Source organism: Oncorhynchus nerka, linkage group LG27 (assembly GCF_034236695.1).
Source record: "Oncorhynchus nerka isolate Pitt River linkage group LG27, Oner_Uvic_2.0, whole genome shotgun sequence".
Taxonomy (NCBI): domain Eukaryota; kingdom Metazoa; phylum Chordata; class Actinopteri; order Salmoniformes; family Salmonidae; genus Oncorhynchus; species Oncorhynchus nerka.
The window spans coordinates 28,495,955-28,520,230 of NC_088422.1; the positions used below are offsets into that span (position 1 = coordinate 28,495,955).

Genomic DNA, 24,276 nt, shown 5'->3' on the forward strand with positions numbered 1-24,276 from the left:
CTACAGAACTTCAACATCATAGTGTGACAGCCATGCATGTAGGGTTTATATCCATACTGCTGAGACTTTTTGTCTGACTAATATTTTTCTCCGCTCATACAGGAGTAATAAAGGACTAGTGGGATAAAAATATTTGATTTAGATTTCTCAGGTGGTGCTGCAGTACCCTCAGTACCCCTACTTCCCGTGGCTATGTTCACACAGCTGCCAGACCCTATTGATTATTTACACTAGGCATTGAAACTTATGGTTTCAAGGACTCTCAGGGCCGAGGTAATAAGGATGGTGTGGTCTCTCTCTAGTTCCCTGGGTTATCATATTTAGATTGAGGTGTTTCTGCCAGCATTTTCATAGACTTGTCTATAGTGTGTGCAGTATAAATTGTCTCCACACAGCCCTCAATATCTCCACATCATCCTTGTTCACAGCCAAACCCCTGCCTAGACCAATGTATTTTCACTGATAAACACATACAGTTGAAGTTGGAAGTTTACATACACCTTAGCTAAATACATTTTAACTCAGTATTTCACAATTCCTGACATTTAATCCTAGTATGAATTCCCTGTCTTAGGTCAGTTAAGATCACCACTTTATTTTAAGAATGTGAAATGTCAGAATAATAGTAGAGAGAATCATTTATTAGCTTTTATTTCTTTCATCACATTCCTAGTGGGTCAGAAGTTTACCTACTCTCAATTAGTATTTAGTATCATTGCCTTTAAATTGTTTAACTTGGGTCAAATGTTTCAGGTAGCCTTCCACAAGCTTCCCATAATAAGTTGGGTGAATTTTGGCCCATTCCTCCTGACAGAGCTGGTGTAACTGTCAGGTTTGTAGGCTTTCTTGCTGGCACACGCTTTTTCAGTTCTGCCTACAAATGTTCTATAGGATTGAGGTCAGGGCTTAGTGATGGCCACTCCAATACCTTGACTTTGTTGTCCTTAAGCCATCTTGCCACAACTTTGGAAGTACGCTTTGGGTCATTGTCCATTTGGAAGACCCATTTGCGACCAAGTTTCCTGACTGATGTCTTCAGATGTTGCTTCAATATTTCCTACCTCAAGAAACCATCTATTTTGTGAAGTGCAGCAGTCCCTCCTGCTGCAAAGCACCCCCACAATATGTTGCTGCCACCCCCGTGCTTCATGTTTGGGATGGTGTTCTTCGGCTTGCAAGCCTTCCTCCTTTTCCCCCCCAAACATAACGATGGTCAGTTCTCAAACAGTTTTATTTTTGTTTCATCAGACCAGAGGACATTTCTCCAAAAAGTACGATTTTTGTCCCCATGTGCAGTTGCAAACCGTAGTCTGGCTTTTTTAGGACGGTTTTGGAGCAGTGGCTTCTTCCTTGCTGAGCGGCCTTTCAGGTTATGTCAATATAGCACTCGTTTTACTGTGGCTATAGATACTTTTTTACCTGTTTCCTCCAGCATCTTCACAAGGTCCTTTGTTGGTGTTCTGGGATTGAGTTGCACTTTTCGCGCCAAAGTACGTTAATCTCTAGGAGACAGAATGAGTCTCCTTCCTGAGCGGTATGACGGCTGCGTGGTCCCATGGTGTTTATACTTGTGTACTATTGTTTGTACAGATGAACGTGGTACCTTCAGGCATTTGGAAATTGCTCTCAAGGATGAACCAGACTTGTGGAGGTCTACAATTTTTGTCTGAGGTCTTGGCTGATTTCTTTTGGTTTTCCGATGATTTCAAGCGAAGAGGCATTGAGTTTGAAGGTAGGTCTTGAAATACATCCTCAGTTACACCTCCAATTGACTCAAATGATGTCAATTAGCCTATCAGAAACTTCTAAAGACATGACATCATTTTCTGGAATTTTCTAAGCTGTTTAAAGGCACAGTCAACTTAGTGTATGTAAACTTCTGACCCACTGGAATTGTGATGCATTGAATTACAAGTTAAATAATCTGTCTGTAAACAACAATTGTTGGAAAAATTACTTGTGTCATGCACAAAGAAAATGTCCTAACCGACTTGCCAAAACTATAGTTTGTTAACAAGAAATTTGTGGAGTGGTTGAAAAACGAGTTTTAATGACTCCAATCTATGTGTATGTAAACTTCTGACTTCAACTGTAGCTATCTTCATCAAGGGTTGCTGTCAACACAGACAGGTGGACATTTACGTTGTCTTCGATAGTACTTTTTCTGCTGCTACTATATTTCATCCACACTACTATATGTGCTAAATTATGGCCATGTCAGGGGTTCCAAAGCTCTATTTTCTCAATATGTCGCAATTATTTATTTGTGTTGCATGTATTCTGGAGTTTATTTGATGGTATCAGGAGTAGTGATTCACCGATATTACATTTTTGGGCGATACCGATCCAATATTTTCCTTGCCCCCCCAAAAATATACCGATATCCAATATTACATTTTTTTGCGTCCCTTGAAGCATTCTAGTACAGTTAAATAGTTAACACACACATGGAGATAGCGGTCTAAGGCACTGCATCTCAGTGCAAGAGGCATCACTACAGTCCCTGGTTCGAATCCAGGCTGTATCACATCCAGCTGTGCTGTTTCGTTGTTAATTTATTCAGTCGTTTCAATCTCAACCAGGATTTCCTATACTATGGAACACCGTTTGGGTCTTTGCGTGTCAAATAACACTATTTGACGTGTCAAATAAGCTTGATGACCAATCAGGACCTGAATATGACTGCATGTCACATAATAATTTTACGTGTTTATAAATTTTTTATGTAGGTATTACCCATTGATTACACCAGCACTCGTATTTCATATGTCACAACGATTCATCGATACGTATGCTATGATGCTGGTAAAGTTGTCTCGCGCACCTACAGTGCTGGCCAGTAAAAACCTAGCTAGCTCTTCCCCAAAAACATTGCAAAACGACATAATCTGTTTCAGAAGCTAGCTAACTATATAGCTAGGTGTCATCATCTAAAATAACCCTAATTTACAAGACAGTTCTTATTTGATGGTGGTTTGATGGTGGTCGGACCCATCTATGTGAAACTAGCCACAATAAGGATTAGCCACAATAGTGAGCTTTGCGTTTAGCCTTCAAAATAAAAGTATGTTTTTGACAGTGATGCAAATGAATACAAATAGTAGAATTATGTCATACTTGAATAGATCATGCTTAACGAGGTTGGAATTGTCACGCCTTGGTCATTATATTTTGTGTTTTTGGTATATGTTTGGGTAAGCCAGGGTGTGACATGGGTTTATATGTTGTGTTTCGTATTGGGGTTTGTAGTAATTGGGATTGTGTTGATTAGGGGTGTGTCTAGTTAGGCTTGGTTGCCTGAGGCGATTCTCAATTGGAGTCAGCTGCTTATCGTTGTCTCTGATTGGGAACCGTATTTAGGTAGCCTGAGTTCGCGTCGTATTTTGTGGGTGTTTGTCCTGTCTCTGTGTTGTAGTCACCAGATAGGCTGTAATTAGTTTCACGGTCCGTTTGTTGTTTTGCTTTGTATGATATTGAGTTATTTCATGTACGTATTCTTTCATTAAAGTCATGAGTAACCTACACGCTGCATTTCGGTCCGACTCTCCTACAACCGAAGAACGGCGTTACAGGAATGAGGTTATATGAAATCAACAAAAGACAATAATTTGTTAATTTGACAAAAATCTGATTGTGGATCAATGACATGGGGTATCAGTCTACTCAGTGACACCCAGAGAACATTAGCGGTGCTTTTATTGCGAGGTAGCCACTTGTTGTTCGCCTATTGAAATTGAACTTCAGTTCATGGAAATAAATAGCTAGCCAGCTATTTAACCCTGTTGCCCAAAGTTATAAGCAGCCAGCTAGCTTCATCTGGCTAATGATTCTCTGCCGGACCGGGTTATGTGTTGTGAAGCTAGCCACAGTAAGGATTAGGCACAATAGTGGAATTTGTGGTTACAATTGGTGGAATCATGCCATATTTAGACTAGTTAATGTTAAGCAAGGTTGGAATGTGAAGCAAGGAAATGGGGTGTCAGTCTACCCGGTGACATCCACAGAACATAACTGTGAAGAGTTTACACAAATATTAATGTTGTAGCTCTTATCGCTTATCTTTGGGGCGGCAGGCAGCCTAGTGCTTAGAGCGTTGTGCCAGTAACCGAAAGGTTGTTGGATTGAATCCCCGAGCTGACAAGGTAAAACTCTGTTGTTCAGCCCTTGAATAAAGCAGTTAACCCACTGTTCCCCGATTGGCCATCATTGTAAATAATAATTTGTTTTTAACTGACTTGCCTAGTTAAATTGACAGTGTGAAATCACCTCCCCAGTCAGCCTATTGTGTGTATTGACGTTCATATTGCACTGTACAGCTTTACTTAAGGATTGGGGATCAATGAAATGGGGTATCAGTCTACTCAAAACCCAATATATTTTTTCCCAACGTCCTCCTCAGAGTTATCAGACTCCAAAACATCCACACAGTATTGTTTTTCCTTGGGAATTGTGTTCAATACACATAGGTTGACAATAAATATGGCTCAATTCACAGTTGTTTCAGAGTCCCGCAATACTTACACACAAGGATTCCTAAATCATTGCTAAGAATGATGAAAATTACTGCAGTTTCTACTGGTCATTGTCTTCAGGCTGTTTGTATTGGTGCTAGCTAGGTACCAAGCTAAAGCTAGCTACCTCAGAAGTTGCGGTCGAACAAATCATGCTTTATTACCAACACTGTATTGTAAACACATCGTTCGTGGCCGGTGTTTGCTTGTTTGCAGACTTTTTTGTACATCTTTGACAGTGCTACTGATAGTAGTGGTGGTGCTTGGCTTGCATGTGCAAATTCGGTGATTGGACATGGTTGACAGCCTAACGTGAGTAAAATAGAGCCATGAGAGAGCCTGCTAAATGACATAAATGTAATGTAAATGTCTTAGTAATGTAAATGTTTTTCGATAAAAATGTGTTTCTCTACTACTTCTAGTTATTTATTTATCTTATGTTTTTCTAATGTCGAACTCATTTGTGTGGCAACTCATTTGAATGAGATTAATTTAAATCAAGTTGACAGCTGCCTCTCTCTTCCTGTTCTACTCTCATGTGTTGGAATCTATGTATACTTAAGCAGTGGGGCTGAAAATAAGCCTTTTCCCTGGGTTCTCGCTCTCTCTCACCCACCCCAGTGCCCATGTATCTTAATCCCTTTTGCTTTAGTTTGAATTCAAATTGCCTCTTGCTCACAGTCTCTGCCTCATGGGGTCAATGGTCACATAACAACAACAAGGAGAGTAAAGGAACAGGAGCAATGGTAGGAGCTCCTCTCATCTACCTCATGTCATTTCTCCTCTCCTCTCCCTCAAGTCATTTCTCATCAACCTCATGTCATTTCTCCTCTCCTCTCCCTCAAGTCATTTCTCCTCTTCCTCAAGTTATTTCTCCTCTCCTCTTCCTCACCTTGCCTCTCATAAACAGAAGAGTACATACAGAAGAGTACAAAAAAGTATTTAGTCAGCCACCAATTGTGCAAATTCTCCCACTTAAAATGATGAGAGGCCTGTAATTTTCATCATAGGTACACATCAACTATGACAGACAAAATGAGGGAAAAACCCCCAGAAAATCACATTGTAGGATGTTTAATGAATTTATTTGCAAATTATGGTGGATAATAAGTATTTGGTCACCTACAAACAAGCAAGATTTCTGTCTCTCACAGACTTCTTCTTTAAGAGGCTCCTCTGTCCTCCACTCGTTACCTGTATTAATGGCAACTGTTTGAACTTGTTATCAGTATAAAAGACACCTGTCCACAACCTCAAACAGTCACACTCCAAACTCCACTATGGCCAAGACTAAAGAGCTGTCAAAGGACACCAGAAACTAAATTGTAGAACTGCACCAGGCTGGGAAGACTGAATCTGCAATAGGTAAGCAGCTTGGTTTGAAGAAATCAACTGTGGGAACAATTATTAGGAAATGGAAGACATACAAGACCACTGATAATCTCCCTCGATCTGGGGCTCCACGCAAGATCTCACCCCGTGGGGTCAAAATGATCACAAGAACAGTGAGCAAAAATCCCAGAACCACACGGGGGGACCTAGTGAATGACCTGCAGAGAGCTGGGACCAAAGTAACAAAGCCTACCATCAGTAACACACTACGCCGCCAGGGACTCAAATCCTGCAGTGCCAGATGTGTCTCCCTGCTTAAGCCAGTACATGTCCAGGCCCATCTGAAGTTTGCTAGAGAGCATTTGGATGATCCAGAAGAAGATTGGGAGAATGTCATATGGTCAGATGAAACCAACATATAACTTTTTGGTAAAAACTCAACTCGTGGTGTTTGGAGGACAAAGAATGCTGAGTTGCATCCAAAGAACACCATACCTACTGTAAAGCATGGGGGTGGAAACATCATGCTTTGGGGCTGTTTTTCTGCAAAGGGACCAGGACGACTGATCTGTGTAAAGGAAATAATGAATGGGGCCATGTATCGTGAGATTTTGAGGGAAAACCTCCTTCCATCAGCAAGGGCATTGAAGATGAAACGTGGCTGGGTCTTTCAGCATGACAATGATCTCAAACACACCGCCCGGGCAACAAAGGAGTGGCTTCGTAAGAAGCGTTTCAAGGTCCTGGAGTGGCCTAGCCAGTTTCCAGATCTCAACCCCATAGAAAATCTTTGGAGGGAGTTGAAAGTCCGTGTTGCCCAGCAACAGCCCCAAAACATCACTGCTCTAGAGGAGATCTGCATGGAGGAATGGGCCAAAATACCAGCAACCGTGTGTGAAAACCTTGTGAAGACTTACAGAAAATGTTTGACCTCTGTCATTGCCAACAAAGGGTATATAACAAAGTATTAAGACAAACTTTTGTTTTTGACCAGATACTTATTTTCCACCATCATTTGCAAATAAATTCATTAAAAATCCTACAATGTGATTTTCTGGATTTTTTTCTCTCATTTTTGTCTGTCATAGTTGAAGTGTACCTATGATGAAAATTACAGGCCTCTCTCATCCTTTAAGTGGGAGAACTTATACAATTGGTGGCTGACTAAATACTTTTTTGCCCCACTGTATGTGTGTATGTATATGTGTCTGTCTCTGTACTGTTCACCACCCTGCCAACACAGCCTGTGTTCTAGCCCTCCTTTTCATCATCACGCAGCCAGTGTCTCTTCTAGTCTGGGCCTCAGCAGCTGTCAGGCTGTTTTGTCACTGTTCAAGTGTCCCATTAAGTCAGGCTTAATGCTCAGTCGTCAACATGATGATCCCAGTGTTGGTGATAGCTAGTGACAAGAGGACCAGGGATCTAATCAGTGTGATAACATGGTCAAACCATACCTGATAGTTTCATTAGATTTCCATGAGATGTTATTTTTGCAGGTGTCAACTCTCTATTACAGCTGTATTACTGGTCATATTGACAATGTGTGAAAACCTCACCTCCCTATGCTGCATAGTCAAATTATGATTATTGTTTTTAATTTTATTTAACTAGGCAAGTCAGTTAAGAACAAATTCTTGGGACTCCCGATCATGGCCGATTGTGATACAGCCCGGGATCGAACCAGGATCTGTAGTGACATCTGTAGCACTGCGATGTAGTGCCTTAGACCGCTGTGCCGCTCGGGAGCCCCAATTACATGAGGGGGAATCAGATTACTATAGGAAATGTGTTTAGTCTGTGCACCATGAGCTAGCTAGTATACAGATTGAGTTGGCAAAACCCCAGATCACAGATTATTTTTTAGGCAATGATTAAATGATTAAATCGTGATGATATCTGATCAAACACCATTTAATACATTTTTCTCTGATAACATGTATTTTATTCAAAGACAGCCTCATGGATAAAAAACAATAAGCTTTGCTATCCGGTGGATGCAGTCAGTGGGCTACCGATCATTCATCTGTCTGACAAATAGGACTTTTTCATCCCATTTACTGTGTTTTTATTCCTGGCCATCTGGCGTTAACATTGCCCTAAAAGTCTCTCTAACTCCCTAAACTGCCCCATAAGAATGACAAGCACGTCATTGATGACTGGCGGAGCATCAGAGTGGCTGAACGATGGTTATTTGCTTGCATAATTAAAGATTGCATCTGTTTGAGATTGCATTTGCGTTCAGTATTGGCCCCATGTCTCTGCAGTGATTCATCTGTACAGAGCCAGGGATGTGAAGGCAGAGTGAATCAGGGGGGGATTGTAAACGCCTGGGCAGCAGTAGAACAGGTGGGCCTGCCTGCAGAATGGGTCTTACTGGGAACACTGCTCTCGGGTTTCCTCAAGACCAGGTCAATTGATGATGGGGAGCATCATGCCCATACTGATTGATGCTGATTAGGATATGTTTTTTTTATATTAATACAATCATCCATAGAATCATATACTTACATTTAATGATTGTGTTATTGGTATTTTAACAACAATATTTGTATTATTGGTCCAAGAGTGGCATTTCATTACTCACAAACAGCAACTAAAATGTTGAATTATATGGCAAATTATATCAGCGCTACATTTAAGATTGTTTGCTTGATTTTCAGGACTTAGCCATTATTCACTCTCTCTATTATGTCTGAGACAAATAAGGCTTATAGAGAAGAGAAAACAATCACAAGGGAGGGGGTTTCTGACTAGAGCGGACCAGGGGCCGAGGGCTGCCATGAGTGTGTGTGACAGAGGTGAGGGAGGTCATGGCTTCCTGTGGCAGTGTGGTTACGGGGAGGTCGGGTGGTGGGGAACCGGTATGCAAAATACACAGCATTAGTCCGCCACCCAAACCTCACTTGGAGAGAAGTGAGATGGATGGTAGGTGCAGCACCTGAGAGCTGATTTTCTCACACAATGTCAGTTCCAGTCTATGGGCCAATCTATCTTCCCTGCCCTGGTGCCTCGGTGCCTCGTCCTCCTCCTGCCTCTCCAGTCAGCGCTGGCTAACCACAGCCACTGACTGCTATGGTTCCTGCAAAAACCCTTCCACCCTTAGAGCCCAGAGGGCCTTGAGGAGAAAAGGCTTCAGATAGGTAATCTTGTAACAATCCCTTTTTATTAAGTAAATCCCACACCAGTTTCTTTTTTACAAACTCCTCCTCAGTCCTCAAGTACCCCCAACAGCACATATATTTTGTTGTAGCCCTGAACAAGTACATCTGATTCACCTTGTCAACTAATCATCAATCGTCAAATTTACTTTAGACAGATGGCAATGTTGTCAATAACCTCATCCCCATACTGTTTTATTTATTTACTTTTCTGCTCTTTTGCACACCAATATCTCTACCTGTACATGACCATCTGATCATTTATCACTCCAGTGTTAATCTGCAAAATTGTAATTATTCGCCTACCTCATGCCTTTTGCACACATTGTATATAGACTCCCCCCTTTTTTTTCTACTGTGTTACTGACTTGTTAATTGTTTACTCCATGTGTAACTCTGTGTTGTCTGTTCACACTGCTATGCTTTATCTTGGCCAGGTCGCAGTTGCAAATGAGAACTTGTTCTCAACTAGCCTACCTGGTTAAATAAAGGTGAAATAAATAAAAAAAATTAAAAAATAGCTAGCAAAGTTAATCAAAAATAGCTGGCAATGCTAACGTTAGCTAGCTAAAATCCGGTGGTCAATCTTAGCTAGCTAGCTAAAGTTATACTGCATCTAAAGTCAATCTGGTGACATCACAATGACGACAATAGGTTTTCCTAATAATTATTTGCCTCCTTTAGGAATGTAATTGTATTTCCAAGCCACCGTAATGCACTTTAGATTCAATCTTCATCAGCGCCAATTGACACTGCGTTGAGGAGAATGCTCAGTCGTGCTTCAGTCCTATTAACTAATGTGACGAAACAACCCACGAATAGCATGAGTGGGTGGATTTAGAATGCCATTACTAGATTAACTGTTCTCAGAGGTTTTCTAACTTCTTATTACAAGAAGTGTGTCATCAGTACTTTTTTTTTTGTAATACATGCCATTTCATTTTGGGGCGGTAGGGTAGCTTAGTGGTTAGAGCATTGGACTAGTAACCGAAAGGTTGCAAGTTCAAATCCCCGAGCTGACAAGGTACAAAATCTGTCGTTCTGCCCTTGAACAGGCAGTTAACTCACTGTTCCTAGGCCGTCATTGAAAATAAGAATTTGTTCTTAACTGACTTGCCTAGTAAAATAAAGGTAAAATAAAAAATAAATACATTTCAGTGACGGCAAATAATAGCATTGTTGGTATTACCACTATGATTCCAGCAAATCCTTATGAGACAGACTGATGCTGTGACCTGTTCCTATAGTTACTGCTAAACTAACAGAAGTTCATGTGGAGGCAGGATGTTATGGTTTTTTATCTCCAGTTATAAAATTATTTTTAATAGCATTTTTATCTTCAGGTACTGTTAGTTAGTTAGTACTATACCTTTATCCCAGAGGTTGTAGAGGCCTCAAGGTTACCTGTCTTCCTGGCTCCGGGAGTGTTGTTGTGGTGTATGGTGACAGGCATCAAATCAAATCAAATGTATTTATATAGCCCTTCTTACATCAGCTGATGTCACAAAGTGCTGTACAGAAACCCAGCCTAAAACCCCAAACAGCAAGCAATACAGGCGTAGAAGCACGGTGGCTAGGAAAAACTCCCTAGAAAGGCCAAAACCTAGGAAGAAACCTAGAGAGGAACCAGGCTATGAGGGGTGGCCAGTCCTCTTCTGGCTGTGCTGGGTGGAGATTATAACAGAACATGGCCAAGATGTTCAAATATTCATAAATGACCAGCATGGTCAAATAATAATAATCACAGTAGTTGTTGAGGGTACAACAAGTCAGCACCTCAGGAGTAAATGTCATTTGGCTTTTCATAGCCGATCATTGAGAGTATCTCTACCGCTCCTGCTGTCTCTAGAGAGTTGAAAACAGCAGGTCTGGGACAGGTAGCACATCCAGTGAACAGGTCAGGGTTCCATAGCCGCAGGCAGAACAGTTGAAACTGGAGCAGCAGCACGGCCAGGTGGACTGGGGACAGCAAGGAGTCATCATGCCAGGTAGTCCTGAGGCATGGTCCTAGGGCTCAGGTCCTCCGAGAGAGAGAAAGAAAGAAAGAGAGAAAGAGAGAATTAGAGAGAGCATACTTAAATTCAAACAGGACACCGGATAAGACAGGAGAAGTACTCCAGATATAACAGACTGACCCTAGCCCCGACACATAAACTACTGCAGAATAAATACTGGAGGCTGAGACGGGAGGGGTCAGGAGACACTGTGGCCCCATCCGATGAGACGCCCAGACAGGGTCAAACAGGCAGGATATACCTCCACCCACTTTGCCAAAGCACAGCCCCCACACCACTAGAGGGATTTCTTCAACCACCAACTTACCATCCTGAGACAAGGCCGTGTATAGCCCACAAAGATCTCCGCCACGGCACAACCCAAGGGGGGGCGCCAACCCAGACAGGAAGATCACGTCAGTGACTCAACCCACTCAAGTGATGCAGCCCTCCTAGGGACGGCATGGAAGAGCACTAGTAAGCCAGTGACTCAGCATGTCCCCTTTAACCCAGTCACCTCCACTCACAGTCCCTGTCCCCCTGTTAATCAGAGGCTGCTGCTCTGCTCCTCTTCTCCCCTTTCCCCTCAGAGCCTGTCAGTCCCCTGTGCCTTTGTTCCTGCTTCCTCCATAGAACCTGCTGGTTCCTGCTAACAATTGAGTGAGGGCCCCTCTCTGACAGTACAAAGAGAGGCAGGTCACCTACACACACACACGCACGCACGCACGCACAAACACACATTGAGACAGACAGACAGACACACACACACACACACACATGCACACACACATGCACAAACACACATTGAGAACTGTGTTGGTTACTCTACCTTCACCTTCACTGTCTTGCCCAAACTGAATTTTTTGCTGTTTGCAACTCTTTTTACATTATCCAGCCCCTTTGGGGATGTGTAATTCTCCTCTAACCTTTGCCAGTCTAGTAAGTACTGTTAGCACTTTGTCGGACAGAGATTGTAGCAGTAACATGGAAGGATCAGTGAAATTTTGCTGGAATGTCTGAGTCCCTGTCTCACAAGTACCACAAGTATGTCCCCTCACGTTGAGAGAGAGAGAGAGAGAGAGCCGAAGGCATTGGGTCATTTCAGTGCGCCATGTGGCAGCATCACAGGACAATTTCAGCAACCTCCATGCCAAGATTAGTTCTCCCTTGAGCTTTCAACGGGTGCATCATATTTCATCTAGGAAGAGCTGTATGTGCAGATGCTCTTACACTACACAAATATGCATAGACACACATACACACAAAACACTCACAAACACACAAAGGCAAATTACAATAACTCAAACTTGTTTTTAAATGGGATGAGTACATTGGTTTTTGTGCATGGCAGTAGCGTGAGTAGAGCATCTGTCTATGACCTTGAATGTACACTCCCCCTCAAACAGGAGGGGAAGTAGGGAAGATCAGATGGATGCTTATATTGTAGATTATACCCCCCCCCCCCCCCCCCAGAGACCCATAATGCGCTCAGAATTAGTTTTACTGCCATAACGTATATATGAAAGAGTCTGGGATTAACCCCTGAGAAGCGTTAGGCTACACATGATGTTACACATAACAATACAGACCATTCAGTTAATGTCAAATGGAATTTATCCAGAACGTGGTAACATTGTTCTCAGAACTTAAGATATTAATGTTCTAGACACGTTTCATGGGAATGTTGCAAGAAAATTTGTGTCCGGTTTTCTGAGGGTTAGGAGAATATTTCATCAATGTCACACCAGATATACACAGAACATGGTTGCCATGTTCTTAGTACATAAGATATTAATGTTCTAGACACGTTAAATGGAAACGTTGCAAGAACATTTATGTGTCCAGTTTTCTGTGGGTTAGGAGAATATTCCATCAACATCCCACCAAATATACAAAGAACATGGTGGCCAAGTTTTCAGTCTAATAAAAAGCATGAGCTGGCGCACACCCAGAGAATATTTGTGTAGAGTTGCTGACTAACGATGAGGAAACTGTAGGCTATAAAAATAAAGAGTTGCACACTCTATATACAAGCTCCCAGTAATGTATTGGGTAAACCACCAACGTTTCTGCGTCACTGAGCCTTCTTCAGGGAATATTACATCAACATCCCACTAAATATACAAAGAACATGGTTGCCATGTTTTCAGAACATAATATTTTAATGTTCTAGACACAATTCATGGGAACCTGGCATAAACATTGTGTCCAGTTCAGTAAATCTCAGCTCTGTTAAAACTACAGTCAAGAAAAACTTGTATTAATCATTAAAGCAGGTTAATATTCTCCACCAACATTTAATAGCTATACAGAAAGCCCTTAAATTGTTGAAATTAGTCAATCAAATCAATAATGAGAGAATAGTCAAATGATCTGATACCTTACACGGATAGGGTGGTATAGCAGGAAGATCGGGAATCTGTGAACCAAGAGGTTGTGAGTTCAAATCCCAGTTAAGGACATGTTGAATAATAATGACTATGAAAACGTACAATATAATCTTGTATGTCAAATATGTCAATTGAAAACATTGTATGTTAAAAGCACTCTATGTGAACATCTGAAACCGAGCTGTGAGTGGATCAGTGTTTCACCAGTCAGGGCCTTGATGGGCTTGGCAACAGTAACAAGTTTACTGAAATATTGCAAGGTTCCCACGAAACATGTCTAGAACATTAATATATCATATTGTGAGAACATGGCAACAATGTTCTGTGTATGTTTGGTGGAATGTTGATGGGATATTCTCCTAACCCCCTAACTGGACATGTCCCATAAAACTAATCTACAACATTAATGCTGTATATTCTGAGAACAGTGTAACCACGTTCTAGGTAAATTCTGCTTTACATTAAGATAATGTTCTCCTAACTTTAACACCAGAACATGCTATAAAGTTTCTCAGAAGGTTTTTACTAACATAGATGGAATGTTCCCCTAACTAACAGAAACCTGGACACTCAAACATTAGTGGAACATTATGAGAAACATTACAAAAACGTTCTTTCTCCCTAAAATTGTTAGCTGGGGTAAAAATACATTTTAAAAAGACCATGATTTTGGGGATTTTCAATAACTTTCATTCATATTTGACATTTGTATCTTAAAGCATAATTGAGAAATTATGATTTGTTGATTATGATGAATTGTTTTGTGACATTTTGGCCATACCCAGGCCTCCTTAAGGCTCCATAATGATTAATCTGTTGGTGTCATATGAAGCTTTACCGCTAGCTCTGTAATATGAGTAGTATTTTGAATTTAATAACAATTTTCTTACTTTATTTTATGAATATTGACAAATATAAACATGAATATTGAAAATATACAATTTTGGATTTGGATTTAAAAAAAATATATATACATTGTCAAACATAATATACTACAGTTACTCCAAAATTCCAAAGTGGGATCTCTGCTAGTTTAACATATATGGCCGTTCTAAACAGATAAATTAGCATAGTAGCCAACGTAACCAATTACAGCCATCTTTTTACCAGCAGAGGGCGACCATTTTGGTTCTGGATGGCAGGCAGCTTAACCCCAGTGATGTACTGGGCCGTACACACTACCCTCTGTAGTGCCTTGCGGTCAGAGGCTGAGCAGTTACCATACCAGGCAGTGATACAACCAGTGCTCTCGATGTTGCTTCTGTATAACCTTTTGAGGATCTCTGTCTTGGTGTGTTTGGACCATTCTAGTTTGTTGTTGATGTGGACACCAAGGAACTTGAAGCTCTCAACCTGCTCCACTACAGCCCTGTCGATGAGAATGGGGGGGTGCTCGGTCCTCCTTTTCCTGTAGTCCACAATCATCTCCTTAGTCTTGGTTAAGTTGAGGGATAGGTTGTTATTCTGGCACCACCCGGCCAGGTCTCTGACCTCCTCCCCATAGGCTGTCTCGTCGTTGTCGGTAATCAGGCCTACCACTGTTGTGTCGTCTGCAAAATGAATGATGGTGTTGGAGTCGTGCCTGGCCATGCAGTCGTGGGTGAACAGGGAGTACAGGAGGGGACTGAGCACGCACTCCTGGGGAGCTCCAGTGTTGAGGATCAGCGTGGCAGATGTGTTGCTACCTGACTGTATCCTTGAAACTTTTCTTGAGCTTTTGGTCTCAATTCCTTATTGCAAAGAGGTTGCAATAGCATTTTTCTTTTTAACATAGTCTTAAAGGAGGCCTGAGTAAGGCCAAAATGTCACAAATGTTTCAACTTCAATTAATTATTTCTCAATTATATGTCAAATATACTGTATGTCAACAATACTTCCACCAAAGGTTCCTTCTATTGATTACAGTTTTTGAAAATCCCCAAATCTTTTTGGTTCTAGTTTTGTGAGCAATCACCCTACTATAGTGATAATATTCAGCACTATAATAATATTTTATGAAGGAACAACTTGGTGGTGCTGAATTGTTATGGAAACATGCTTTGAATGGCTCTAAAGAGAGACAAATGAGTGCGGTGTTGTAATCCTGTACAGTGTCAGAGGATGGACAGTGGGATGCCTCTCCTGCACAACACTAAGGTTAGATATATACTATGGATATATACATCCAACCTCCACTCTTACGCTACACTAACTCCCTTGTAGGACCTTTTACACTAGTCATTAATTGCAGGGTAATGTTTGAATTAGCATTCAGCTCCCTAGTATGGCTGTCTACTGGAACAGTGTAAGTGTTCAGCTGCATTAGATAATGCTTATCATTTACAAATGAGAGGCCAGCAGGCCAACAAGCCATTAGTACACCATGAATAATTTGTGTACGAGACAGGAACAAAGAGGCCCATAGTATATGAGGAATACTAAACACTCAAAATGCATTTTTCCTCAGTCTATTGAAACCTATCCCCAGGGATTTGCCCAATCCTCTTAAATTGCAGGGCTTTGCTATGAGCAAAGTGGACTCTGATTGACTGAAGGTCTTAGGAATGAATCATTTCAAGGCCCCAAGCTATGGGAGCCAACATCATGTTAGCCATGTCCATTGGACTTACTGCTAGGTGTAGGATTTAGAGTTTACTTTCTAGTTACCTTGGTTTGTTTAACATGTGTCTTATTCCTGTCTCTCTTGTTATTGTCTCCATTGTTAGAGCGATTGTAAAAAAAGGAGTGTCGTTTCGCACAGCAACACCCAGTAACTCGTTGTTGTGGGACATCACGCTGGACTCTGGAGCGGATGGCACCATCGCTGTTGTTTGTCAGAGGAAATCTGCCATACCTGGAAAAAGGCAAGTCTGCTGAACATACACAACAATCCCCCCCAATATACTGTCAGTGAACGCCATTAAACCCACTATGTGTTAAACCATTGGCTGGACCCTTCAAATTTGTCTGCTCATAGACAGCTTTACACATACTCTTGAATAAACATTACTGTACTCTATAAGGTGTTAATGTCATGGGTTTGTTAGTTAATTCATTTTAATAGTAGTGTACATGATACAGAGGGTTAGTTACTTCCATTATGCCTGAGTAAGTTGAAAATAGTTTGCATATGTGATACAATGAGTAGGCTAACGACTCAGAATAAATAACACTCACACACGATGGCATTTTGACTGGGGCTTAGGCTATCTGACCTGAAGAAGAAATCTTATGCTATACAAGCACAGGTCTACTGCTGAGAAAAGCTTAAGTAAATCTGCTTCTTAAAGAGGCCATTGTCCTCACAAGTCATTAAGTAGTGCTACGTCTGTAAGAAAATCTCTGGAAGTCTCTAATTGCTTATCTATACTGAGTGTACAAAACATTAAGGACACTTGCTCTTTCCATGACATAGACTGACCAGATGAATCGAGGTGATAGCTAGGATCTCTTATTGAAGTCACTTGTTAAATCCACTCCAATCAGTGTAGATGAAGGGGAGGAGACAGGTTAAAGAAGGATTTTTAAGCCTTGAGACAATTGAGACATGGATTGTGTATGTGTGCCATTCAGATGGTGACAAAATATTTACAGTGCCTTTGAACGGGGTAGGGTAGTAGGTGCCATGCATTCTTGACGTTCCTGACACCGGTTTGTGTCAAGAACTCCAACACTGCTGGGTTATTCACTCTTAACAAAGGGTGGGTGGTGGTTGTGGTGGGGGCAATTGGCCCAGTGTCGGAGTAGGCCGTCATTGTAAATACGAATTTGTTCTTAACTGACTTGCCTAGTTAAATAAAGTATTTTTAAAAGTATTTCTGTTCCCTTTTCAGTATATTAACGTGTTTCTGTCTCCTTTACAGTATGTTGTTAAAACCTTGGGCAAATACTAAACAATTATTATTATTAACAATTAATTAAACATTAGTGTGCCCAGTCAATGTGAATATGTGGCTTTGTTAATGCCTCTTCCGTTCCTAGAAGCCTGTGGGATCTGTTTCTGGTACCATTGCTGCTGTCACAAAGACATCTGGAGTCACGGTGCTCTTTCTGAAGTGTAACCTTTACCTTGCTTGAGGTCAATTTACCTTGGAGTTCTGGACAATACACCAGATGTAGGAACCTGTCCATGAAGGAACAGGACCTTCCATTGACATTCCATGTAATTGACCAACTCTGTGACTTGGCTGACCTTTATGATCTGCTGTGGCTCCAGGTATTTATAGCCTATGAGATGTTCCTGTGAATTTAAAGGTGGGACATCTTTGTAGTTTGTCATTTTAATTGGAGCATTATGGCGTCCATGATTGCATTGAGCGTGGCAAGCAGGATACACTTCACACTGATAAGCACAGAGTGATAGAAACACTGACCTGGTAAAAGGAAGTTATTATTGGGTTGGCCTCATTTTCTTGTTTTCCCCATGTGATGGGGATTAGTCCATTCTTTATCGAACAGGTTTTTGTGAACATATTTGTGGATGAAGAATCGTTTGTTAAGGATAATCCATCTTAAAATGTCATTTAACTTACTAGACCCCCTGCAGGGGCTGTCTAATGTCACACCTCTTTGGGTTTTTATGGACTTTGTCTCTTAGCTTCCTAGCTCACTGTGAGTGTTTATGCGGCTATCTGGATATTAACCATTTTTTGATCCTCTGTTTGACAATACATTGCAACAGATCATCAGATTTAAGATGGCCACTTAGTGAGAGTGCTGTCCCTTTAATAATCTGGGGTTTGGAGTACTTCACTGCTTCACCCACAAGAATGACAGAAGGCTATAATGGTGTCCCCCTTTTCACTGTAATGCCAGATTAAAAGAGCAAAATCCGTTTTAATGTATACTTTAGGGGATAGAGACCCTCTTGCACATCTTGTTTTGATACTTGACTAAAACACTGTTACAGTTGGTTTGTGTTTCGGTGTGTTTTTGTGCAATATTCTAAGATGATTCAATTACAGTAAATCTCTCTTGTTACGTCTTTTCACGTGTTGTGCAGAATTTAAAAAAGCTCTTAGAGAATAAATGATAGAGAACTCATCAGAAGTAGCTTTGTGCTTGCATTTGGCTTTGAAGGGACACACACAGTACATTTGAAAATATTTGACAGTTGGTTGTGTGTTTGATGTGGCGAAGGGAGGGTGTGTGCCAGATACAGGACTGTCTTACTTGAGAGTGAGTGGATGTGGCCCTATTCAGTAGTGTGTTTCACAGGGAGTTGCAATGACAAAGGGATAGGATGGATATTCTTTATTGTCAATGTTCCAGCTGTGCAAATTGTGCAATATTCCAGCTGCTTAATATTAAATGTCAAGGGAGATCTCATGAATTCATGGCACCTCACTTGACTCAGAGTTCAAAGTCCATAGTTAAAAGCTGTCTAAACCCATCACTGCACTTACCCATTCTTGTAAATCCCCATGTTTATGATGATGATCTAAAGTACTGTCAGTTAAAACAGGCCGAACACTTTCAGTAATGCTTTAAAGATGTTTCGCTTTAGAGACTTTGAACCGATTCATCAGATTAGAGGGGATCCTATCCAAGTCCTATTCAAGGCATTATCATATACAATGAGAGGATCAGGCTATCAGAGAACTTTGCTGCTACAAGCTATCTATCCTATTTAGCCCATGCGTGCATTCTCCTTCAGCCTGACGCCTGCAGTGACATGTGTGTCTGTCCAGGGGTAATAGGTTTCAGTGGAGCCGGGAGATTGTGCATCTCATTAATCTGTTGTCTCACAATCAAATCCCTGATGCTCATTTGACATGCTCAGCTAGTCATACCTTACATGTGCACAAACAATGTGATTACTTTACAGTAACAGGAAATGAATGTGGGAAAGAATATTAAATTACACCCTCTATGTGGATCATCTTGTTTTATGCTACTGACGGTGAGAAGATGAAGTGTTTTGTTGTTATTTTGATGAAGGACAAAAGACCAAGGAAATAAGTCATTATTGGGTATTAAAACAGACTGAAAAAAACAACAGAATCATAAATGAGTTGTTTTCTTATTAGGCATAGGAAGTCGGAAGGAAGGAAGGAGGAAGGAGGAAGTCACTTTGACAATGCTGATGTTTATTATACTAAACACATGGTACATGTAAGAAATAAGCTTTTACAATGCAGTGAAGTCAATCACAGAGTCAAGGTTAGGGTTAATAAACTGGATTCCTCCTGTTTTTCCTCCTCGGTTTAAACAACGCTTCAGAATCAGAATCACCTTTATTTACCAAGTACATTTACATACACTCCAAATTTTACTTGGTGATATGGTGCTGCTCGTGATTGACAACATTTAGAGATAAAATACAGACAGGGAAGTTTAAACAAAGTGTACATACATTATATACAACTAGGGTGAGTGAGCATAGAGCTATAAGAGGATGAGCAGTGGATATACAGTGGTTGTGCAATTTTACAATATCAGTATGAATACAGGACCAGTCAAAAGTCCGGACACAACTTCTCATTCAACGTTTTTTCTTTATTTTTACTATGTTCTACTTTGTAGAATAATAGTGAATATATCAAATATTGAAATAACACATATGGAATAATGTAGTAACCAAACATGTGTTAAACAAATCAAAATATATTTTATATTTTTTGAGGCCGGGTGATTGTGGAGGTCAGGTCATCTGATGCAGCACCATTTTAGCCAAAAGTACAACCATTGGATAATGAAATAGCCTAACAACGATCCTACCAACGGGACATAAAAAACTGTAATATCTTATGTTTCTGCGAGTCGTGGCAAAACGACGACATGAATAACATACTGCTGGCGGGTTTTACACTGTATCGGCAGCATAGAACACCCGCCTCTGGTAAGACAAGGGGTGCCGGTCTATGTATATTTGTAAACAACAGCTGGTGCACGAAAATCTCAAGGTTTTGCACGCCTGAGGTAGAGTATCTCATGATAAGCTGTAGAACACACTATTCACACTATTTACATTCTTTGTAGTGGTCTATTTACCACCACAAACCGATGCTGGCACTAAGACCGCACTCAATGAACTGTATACAGCCATAAGCAAACAGGAAAACACTCATCCAGAGGCGGCGCTCCTAGTGGCCGTAGACTTAAATGCAAGGAAACTTAAATCCGTTTTACCTCATTTCTACCATCATGTTAAATGTGCAACCAGAGTGAAAAAAACTCTAGACCACCTTTACTCCACACACAAAGATGCATACAAAGCTCTCCTTCGCCCTCCATTTAGCAAATCTGACCAATAATGCTATCCTCCTGATTCCTGCTTACAAGCAGAAATAAACCTCCTCCCCATACAAAACTAAAGCAGGAAGCACCAGTGACAAGTTCTTAATTTTAACAGTTTTAGAGTGTTTTCTATCCAAATCTACCAATTATATGCATATCCTAGCTTCTGGGCCTGAGTAACAGGCAGTTTACTTTGGGCACGCTTTTCATCCGGACGTCAAAATACTGCCCCCTAGCCAAGAGAGGTTAACTGAATTGCTGTTTAAAACTTCTTTGGGATAGGTGGGACGGTAGCGTCCCAAATAGGTGGGACGGTAGATAGGTGGGACGGTAGATAGGTGGGACGGTAGCGTCCCAAATAGGTGGGACGGTAGCGTCCCAAATAGGTGGGAGGGTAGATAGGTGGGACGGTAGCGTCCCAAATAGGTGGGACGGTAGATAGGTGGGACGGTAGCGTCCCAAATAGGTGGGACGGTAGATAGGTGGGACGGTAGATAGGTGGGACGGTAGCGTCCCAAATAGGTGGGACGGTAGATAGGTGGGACGGTAGATAGGTGGGACGGTAGCGTCCCAAATAGGTGGGACGGTAGATAGGTGGGACGGTAGATAGGTGGGACGGTAGCGTCCCAAATAGGTGGGACGGTAGATAGGTGGGACGGTAGCGTCCCAAATAGGTGGGACGGTAGATAGGTGGGACGGTAGATAGGTGGGACGGTAGATAGGTGGGACGGTAGATAGGTAGGACGGTAGCGTCCCAAATAGGTGGGACGGTAGATAGGTGGGACGGTAGCACCAAATTCAAATTAAATTACTATAAATATTAAACTTGCAATACATCAAAATAAAGCTTAACTTGTTGTTAATCCAGTCATGGTGTGAGATTTCAAAAAGGATTTACGGCAAAAGCAAACCATGCAATTATCTGAGGACAGCGTCCAGCACACAAATGCATAACAAATCATTTTCAGCCAGGGAGTTGCGACACGAAAGTCAGAAATAGCGATATAATATATGCCTTACCTTTGAAGATCTTCTTCTGTTGGCACTTCAAAAGGTCTCATTTACATTGCAAATGGTAAATGTCTTCTTTATATCCATAAAAACTGGCACGCTTCAGTCAATATTCCACTCGGTTTCCATCGGTCAAAATGCATACAAAATTAATCCCAAACGTTACCAATAAACTTATCCAAACAAGTCAATCAACGTTTATAATCAATCCTTATCTACCCTAATACACAAATAAACAATCAAATTTAAGATGGAGAATCGTTATTGTCTTTACCGGAGATAAACAAAAATAACGTGCCATCTTGGCCATACGCATGGAAACACTACAGCCAAAATGGGAGCCCTTAGAAAAACTACTTCTTCTCCCTCATTTTTCCAAAAACCAGCCTAAAACTCTTTCTAAAGACTGTTGCCATCTAGTGGAAGCCCTAGGAACTGCAATCGGGCACGATTTCACCCTATTATAAAAGTGCCAGCCATTGAAATCAGTGGTAGGATTAAAAAATGTTTTGGGGGGGATGGTTTGTCCTCTGGGTTTTTCCTGCCATTTCAGTTCTGTTATACTCATGGACATTATTTTTAACCGTTTTAGAAACTTTAGAGTGTTTTCTATCCAAACCTACCGACTATATACAGATCCTAGCTTCTGGGCCTGAGTAGCAGGTAGTTTACTTTGGGCCCGCTTTTCATCCGGACGTCAAAATACCGCCCCCTATCCCAAAGAAATTTGAAGGGCTTGTAAGTAAGCATTTCACTGTAAGGTCTACTACACCTGTTGTATTCGGCACATGTGACAAATGCAATTTGATTAGATTTGATCACTCTCCTTCTTGGTCAAATAGCCCTTACACAGCCTAGAGGTGTGTTTTGGGTCATTGTCCTGTTGAAAAACAAATGATAGTCCCACAAAGCGCAATCCAGATAGAATGGCGTATTGCTGCAGAATGCTGAGGGAGCCATGCTGGTTAAATGTGCCTTGAATTCTAAATAAATCACAGTGTCACCAGCAAAGCACCCCCACATCATCACACCTCTGCCTCCATGCTTCACGGTGGGAACCACACATGCAGAGATCATCCGTTCACCTCCTATGCATCTCACAAAGACACGTCAGTTGGAGCCAAAACTCTCAAATTTGGACTCATCAGACCAAAGGACAGATTTCCACTGGTCTAATGTCCATTGCTCGTGTTTCTTGGCGCAAGCAAGTCTCTTCCTCTTATTGGTACTCTGGCGGTGGTTTCTTTGCAGCAATTTGACCATGAAGGCCTGATTAATGCAGTCTCCTCTGAACAGTTGATGTTGACATGTGTCTGTTAGTTGAGCTCTGTGAAGCATTTATTTTGGCTGCAATCTGAGGTGAAGTTAACTCTAATGAACTTATCCCCTGCAGCACAGGTAACTCTAGGTCTTCCTTTCCTGTGGCGGTCCTCATGAGACCAGTTTCATCATAGCGCTTGATGGTTTTTGGGACTGCACTTGAAGAAACTTTCAAAGTTCTTGAAATGTTACGCATTGACTGAATGTTACGCAATTCAACAAATTAACGTTTAACAAAGTGCACCTGTTAATTGAAATGTATTCCAGGTGACTACCTGATCTTTCCTGCATGCTTCCTTGCCCTGCAGTCATGCAGGACCTTGATGGAGGGCAGGTGGCAGCCGATGACCCTCTGCAACCTGGACGATGCTTTGCAGTCTGTCCTTGGAGCATACACAATTGATATATCTGACTGAGGAACGCAGATCCTCCCACCCTCCACTTTCTGTTCTTTATTGCTTCGCTTTTTTCTGTTTACTCTGTGGTTGATGTGTCAGGATCACTGCTGTGCCACCTTGATTACTTTGGGCTTGGCTGTCCCACCTTGCTTGCTTTTCCTTTTTTTTTAAATGCTCACTACCCGTCCTTCTGTAATGTTTATCTCACCGTACTACAATCACATACTGTATGTATTCAATGTAGTATCAAAAATAATAGCTTGAGCTGAGTGTGTTCCTCTGGCAGTGAGATTCCTCGTCTGATCTTGACTCTTCTATCTTCTCTCAGGCTAGACAGCAGTCTACTGGAGGTCCTACAGATGGACTTTGAGGTAGAGGAGCTGAGCAGCCAATCAGACAGCCAGGTGTTCACATGGCACCTGGAGTTGCCACCAAACACCAGGGATGGGGGACAGAAAGAAGGTTCCATGAGGATCTACACAACCCAGAGAGACTTTGTGGGCCTAGCCCCACTTGTCATGGTGAGCACGGACTAACAATTAATTTCTAGCATCCATATGCATATAGTATTTTCACCTGTGACATATGCTTTTGCAAATGTTGTGTTTGGTCTTGGATGTGGCCTCCTGCATGTGGGTACTGTGACCTAATGCACTCTGTATTCTTGACATTCAAATCAAATTGTATTGGTCACATACACATATTTAGCAGATATTATTGCTGGTGTAGCGAAATGCTAATTGATGCCTGTGACATGATTTACCAGGAGGTTGTCAATCTTTGACTGCTGCTTCTCTATTTTTTATTTTTCTATGTTTGTATGTTGTATCTTTTAATATAGGACTCCTGCAATTAATCCATCATATAATCTCTGTCACTAAATAGTGGATGTTATAAATTGTGGGAGCAATTTGCATTACAATATCCAATCTGCCATTAGCCCT

The 24,276-nt window shown here is 41.4% G+C and overlaps 1 protein-coding gene across 1 annotated transcript in view; it reads left to right on the plus strand.

Moving 5' to 3' along the window:
- The window catches only part of LOC115111194 (transmembrane protein 132D-like), a 44,387-nt gene that overhangs the window by 8,636 nt on the left and 11,475 nt on the right, over nt 1-24,276 (plus strand). The window contains exons 3-4 of the mRNA XM_065011530.1: nt 16,091-16,228; nt 23,661-23,853. Of these exons, the coding sequence (XP_064867602.1) occupies nt 16,091-16,228; nt 23,661-23,853 (331 nt within the window). The remainder of the gene's footprint in view (nt 1-16,090; nt 16,229-23,660; nt 23,854-24,276) is intronic.